At 38.5% G+C, this 6,148-nt stretch overlaps 1 protein-coding gene across 1 annotated transcript in view; it reads left to right on the top strand.

The window, feature by feature from the left end:
* LOC107660066 (plakophilin-4-like) overlaps nt 1–6,148 on the top strand; it is a 52,319-nt gene that overhangs the window by 35,500 nt on the left and 10,671 nt on the right. The window contains exons 11-18 of the mRNA XM_016449269.1: nt 762–975; nt 1,857–2,040; nt 2,320–2,437; nt 3,047–3,238; nt 3,765–3,938; nt 4,287–4,437; nt 4,572–4,764; nt 5,217–5,301. Coding sequence (XP_016304755.1) covers nt 762–975; nt 1,857–2,040; nt 2,320–2,437; nt 3,047–3,238; nt 3,765–3,938; nt 4,287–4,437; nt 4,572–4,764; nt 5,217–5,301 — 1,311 coding nt within the window. The remainder of the gene's footprint in view (nt 1–761; nt 976–1,856; nt 2,041–2,319; nt 2,438–3,046; nt 3,239–3,764; nt 3,939–4,286; nt 4,438–4,571; nt 4,765–5,216; nt 5,302–6,148) is intronic.

Below are 6,148 nucleotides of genomic sequence, written 5' to 3'. Positions count from 1 at the left end.
GTATTTGAAAAATAATGTGTTTTTTGAACATTAAAGCATGTCAACATATTCTGTTACACCAAATACACAAAATAATGATCTTTAAAAAAGCATCATATGACCCCTTTAAATAAATGCAGCCTTTGTGAGCGTAAGAGACTTCTTTCAAAAACATAAAAAAATCTTACCAACCCCAAACCTTTAATCTAAAACCTTTCGGATATTTAATATGTCTAAATATATATATTTTAAATGATTGTAACTCTGTAATTGATTTTTATAATCAAAGTAGTATTTCCCTGACACAGAAACAATGGGGATCTTAATTAGCATTAAACCTGAACGGATAAATGTAGGTTTCAAAAAGCTAATGTAACATGCTAATTCTGCAGTTTGAAATCATAAATGAACAACAGTGTTTAATAAATGCAATAAAAGATGTAAGAAGTAGGGACTTCTATGTATGAACTCGAACCAGTGAATTAGTGGTTAAAGCGAATCAGTTCATTCAGATGTAATGGTTCACGTGAACAAATGTCCACTTGGCTATTGAGCTATTTGTGCAAACAATGTGATATATGAAATGTTTTAACATTTCTTGTTGGATACTGGTCATTGCTGGAAAAGCTACAGTGTTTGAAATAGCAGTTCAATTACTTGCAAGCTACTGAAAATGTTTTGTATTTAGTTAGTTTGCATTTGCAGACTGCATAAACAGACAGAAAAGCACGCCTTGGAAACAGAACTGTGAACACTTGCACTCTCTTACTGTATGTTTTCAGGTGTGTCGACTCGGGGGGATCCGGCACCTGGTGGATCTGCTTGATCACAAAACCCTGGAAGTTCAGCGGAATGCTTGCGGAGCTCTGCGAAACCTAGTGTATGGAAAAGCCACCGACGATAATAAAGTGTGTGTGAGGAATTCCGGTGGAATCCCAGCTTTGGTTCGTCTGTTGAGGAAAACGCCAGACACTGAAGTGCGAGAGCTCGTAACCGGTGAGTGGGTGTGTGGGGTCACATGACTGACTGTCATAAGAGAGTCTTTCTTTAGCTCTTTCTCTCCCTCTCTGTTCCTCTGTCTCGCTCTTTCCAACTCGCTTTCTTTCGCTCCTGTGGTGAGATCAGTTTGCACTGTGAAGCTCAGATCAGAGATTACAGTCAATGGAACTCGTGGCTGTGATTAATGTGGAGGGACGAAGTGTTTGATTAAAAGCTGAGCTGACACAAACTTGCATGCACGCACACTCTCTCCAAGCTGGATATCCTAGCATTGCTAGATAGATATGGGGAAATTCTACTCTCCCAAGCTGTTTTCTTGATGCATACAGTGTATTTTCACTGTCATTTCTCAAACAGAGACAGCAGGTTTGTTCAGCAAAGGCAGAGCTCTCTTCTGCTCACACACATACTCACAACCACAGGGACTATTTTGTGTTAATGATCTCTATCTGCGGGATTTTTTGTTACACTCCCACTGCCTCTTTACAGTTTTATTACACACCTCTGAATGTGTCTCTCATTTTTTCTAATGATCTATGTTAAATAATCAAGTGTGTTGAATTGCTTATTATAGCTAAAGGAGTTCACCTAAAAATTCTTATTCACCCTCTTATCAATCCAAACTCCATTGTTGGGACATCGAATGCAAAATTCACTTTTATATAGTGTTTGCATATTAAGTCAAGTCAATGTCTGTTTGTCAAAAATCCGGCAACTAAAAAATGTAGTAGTCAGTGGCAATTTTATTGCCGGTGTAAGTAGAGGGTTATTTATTCTTTTTTTAGTAATTGATCAATTTATAATAGATTCCTTCATTTTATACTGTACTTTTGCATTTAATATGCTATATACTACGTTTTGGGGTCATGCCTTGACAGGAGTGTTGTGGAACCTGTCGTCATGTGATTCTGTGAAGATGACGATCGCTCGGGACGCTCTCGGGCCACTTACCAACACGGTCATTATCCCTCACTCTGGGTGGGGTGCGGCCCCTCAGCGAGAGGACCAGAAACTCAAACTGCACTCATCTTTGGTGCTGAGGAACACCACTGGTTGCCTCAGGTGTGTTTCGTGTAAATGTCTCCTAAGAAACGTCTGATTAGGTGTACCAGCCTAATTATACAGAGCTTCCTGTTAAGATCGATTAATCAATAGTCATTTAGATAACCTGCTGACTAGTTGATTTTTAAAATATATAGTTTTGCACATCACTGGTAGTAGCAGCATTACTCTTCATTCTCAGATGATAACTATTTACATTTTCAAGTGAGAATGATTGTTTTATCTAATTCAGATTGCATCGTTGACCACATGATGTTGATGTGTGTGTGTGTGTCTCAGGAACCTGAGCTCAGCTGGAGAAGAGGCCAGAAGGCAGATGCGTTGCTGTGAAGGGCTGATTGATTCCCTCCTTTATATAATCAAAACCTGCGTAAACACCTCTGATTATGACAGCAAGGTTAGAAATATTCTTGTGATTGCATGCAGAATACATCTAAAAAACATCCAGTTCTGATGTACAACAGTCTATAAATTGTTGGTAATATTTCATACATTTGTGCCAGATATTTGACTAATTTTCTGTCTGTATATCCGATGACAGCTGAGAACTGGCAGAGCCTAATGTTGCTTATAAAAAGGTGTTACATGTTTTCTGTGCCACTCCTTGAAGGGCCAAAAAATATTGAGTGCCTCTAGTGGTGAAGCACAGCATTGTGCAGCTTTGGTTATTTCTTTATGAAATCTTAGTCTTAGCATGCCATCTGCTGGAACAGGAAGCTTTGAAAAGCTTCCTGGAAGAGGAAGAGGAATCCAAAAAAATATGTTAAATATTTTTATTACATTTATTTTAAATAATTTTAATTAATAATAATTAGTAATAATACAAATAAAACTAGTGATTGTTGTTTTTAATTTAACCCATCTGACTTTTCTTAAATGGAACAAAATTGTGATTTTTGAAGAATATCCAGTACACACTTTTCAGTATAATGAGGATTGGGCCTGTTGATGTCCAAAATACTATACATTTCCTTCCTTACCCTTTTTTGTTTTCCTGTGTTTTTAGATTGTGGAAAACTGTGTGTGCACTTTGAGGAACCTGTCATACCGTCTTGAGCTGGAGATGCCTCCGTCTCGGCTGATGGGGGCCCAGAATCTGGACACGCTCCTGGGCCCTGACACCTCCAGTAAGCAGGCTGACTACAGCTGCTGGGGGCTCAGAAAGAAGAAGAAGAAGAGGTCCTGGCAGGATCAGCAGGTAATCTATCACTAAATAAAATGAGCTTGGATTCCATGTTCTGAAAGCTTATGATTGCTTTTGTGCTCAGTTATCAAATGATTTGGGATTGTGTGAAAGAGAAATTAATTTCAGCCAATAGTCATGGAAAACCTGGAAACATCAGTACATTTTAAAATTGAGATTTCCAGCTCTGGAAATAATGGAAATGAATAAAATCTTCAAAAAGTTATGGAAAAGCCATGGAAATTCATATTTTCAGTTTCAGCTCAGCTGTAAAAGTTATTTATATTTGAACAAAATATTTGATTTTGAGTGCAGCCTCTATAAAATTATTTTTCTAGTTTTATTTTATTAAAAAATTAGCTGTCATTTTAAATAACTAATGATTATATAATAAAATAATAATAATACATTCATAAAAATGTTTGTTTTTCACATTTTATGTTTAGAGAAGCCAATTTAGTAGTTGCTACAGAAAGTTATTTTTACTGAATATCCACAGCTAAAACTAACCTATTACTATTTGTGTAATCCTGTGATGCAGTGGGATGGTGTGGGGCCTATTCCAGGATTTTCTGGAAGTCCAAAGGGCGCAGAGATGCTGTGGCATCCATCTGTGGTAAAACCTTACCTCACTCTGCTGGCAGAGAGCTCAAACCCAGCCACGCTGGAAGGGGCAGCTGGGTCTCTGCAGAATCTCTCCGCCGGGACCTGGAGGGTAGGCTGCTTGAGGTCACTATAACATAAACTCAATTATACAGCCACAGTGTTCAAAATAGAACTGAATTATATGGATGCCATAATTGGCTGGTGGATGAAGAGTATGTCCTGCACACACACACAGACACTATTTGACTAGATGTAGCCTCAAGGTTCTTATAAAGCAACAGTTTTTGTTTTCTTTTCTTTGCATCCTTTATTTTGGAAATGCTTCTAGACTAGATACCTAGAGATAGTGTTTTGATTGCATCACATTCACTGTTTTTAAAATTCAGTAAACGTTAATGCAAATTCTTGCTTCACTGAAAGATAATAACCTTCTTTTTCTCTTTCTTTCACCATTCAGTTTGCGGCCTACATCCGTGCTGCTGTACGTAAAGAGAAGGGTTTGCCCATACTGGTGGAGCTACTAAGAATGGATAATGACAGGGTGGTCTGCGCTGTGGCCACTGCTCTACGGAACATGGCTCTCGACGCCAGGAACAAGGAGCTCATTGGTCAGTCACTAAAACTTATTGCTAACTTATTGCAAACTTAGTGCAATGCTTTACATTCCATTTTTATGCTGGTTTTAAAAACTGCATTGCATCTTCTACAATAAATGTTTGCTGAATTCGGTTTGCTTTGAAAGGAAAATACGCCATGCGGGACCTAGTGACCCGTCTCCCTGGCAATGGGCCGTCCCTGCTGTCGGATGAGACGGTGGCGGCGGTCTGCTGTGCGCTGCACGAGGTCACCAACAGGAATATGGAGAACGCCCGTGCTCTCGCCCAAACGGGCGGCATCGACAAACTGGTTACAATCAGCAGAGGACGTGGGGAGAGGTGCATACCTCTTTTTATGGGCTGTTTGAAGTGGGCGGTTTTATATGTCCATTGGCGTTGTCACACTGTTTCATAACAAAATCCTTTTTTTTTTCTTTGAATGTCCTAGTATCCACCTTTTTCTTCAACGCGGAAGTAAGCCTATGGGCAAGACTTCCGGTTCATTAGCCGCTATAGGGAAATAACGAGAAGAATAACAATGTGCAGTAAACTGTAAAACTGTTTGCATTATAAACCAGTGTGTTCGTAATTATGACAACACATTCAAATAATATGGTAAGACACACCAATTTTCAATATCAAGCAGCAAAACGAGCGGTTCTGTACAGCTAAAAATAGCTGGACGCGGATAAAACCGGAAGCCAGACCCATAGAATTTACAAATCTCTGCACCCATTTTTACGGGAAGAAAAAGGTGGATATCTTTAATAATATCTTATTCTCTGTGGCAGGTACTCCATGAAGGTGGTCAAGGCAGCAGCTCAGGTGCTAAATACTCTTTGGCAGTACAGAGATCTGCGCACCTTTTACAAAAAGGTACATGTTCTCAACCATTGCTCTGTGGTAAAGGATCCTACTGTTCTCGTGATATCCATTCTGTAGGATCTGATCAAAAGTGCACAGCAAAAAATATGTGTGTGCACTGCAAAAATGTTCACAATCAATATTTTTGTCTTGTTTTCCAGTGAGAAATATATAGCAGTAGACTTTTATATACAAAAACGAACAAAAAAAAAACTTATCAATAATACAATAGCAAAGAAGTCTGGAAAGCACAATACATCGAACACCATTACAGAGACATCTACGACAAACTAAAGAGGCAGACACACGGCAATATATACAGTCATGGCCAAAAGTTTTGGCAGTGACATCAATTTTGTGCTTTGCAAAGTTTGCTGCTTCAGTATTTGTAGATTATTTTTCCACGTTTCTATACTGAAAAACAACGATAAGCATATCATAAGTTTTAAAGACTTTTATTGGCAAAAAAATTTAACGAGTCAATATTTACAGTTTTGACCCTTGTTCTTCATAATCTCTGCAATTGGCTCTTAATTTGAACAAATTTACCACCAATACAGAGTCTAAAAAAAGCTCTAAGTTTCCCACTCGTAATTGTGACTTTGTGGTTGTTCATGTGCATTCAGTTCGTAAATGCAATCTATTTGACATGACTTAAAAAAAACTAGGCAACTAACAGTAACTAAAACTCATTAACAACGTGATTAACTAAACACAGTAAGAGTCTTCTAGAACATTATTCTGACATACATTTAATTGAGAAGGAAAAATGGGCTTTCAGACAATGTCTTGAATATATATATATATCAGTGGGTATGCTGAGTGATAAGAAACCCCCCCCCCCCTTTCCCCCCCCCCC

The sequence above is a fragment of the Sinocyclocheilus anshuiensis genome, unplaced genomic scaffold, assembly GCF_001515605.1.
Source record: "Sinocyclocheilus anshuiensis isolate Anshui unplaced genomic scaffold, SAMN03320099.WGS_v1.1 scaffold55, whole genome shotgun sequence".
Taxonomy (NCBI): domain Eukaryota; kingdom Metazoa; phylum Chordata; class Actinopteri; order Cypriniformes; family Cyprinidae; genus Sinocyclocheilus; species Sinocyclocheilus anshuiensis.
This window is presented reverse-complemented; position numbering and strand designations above follow the sequence as displayed.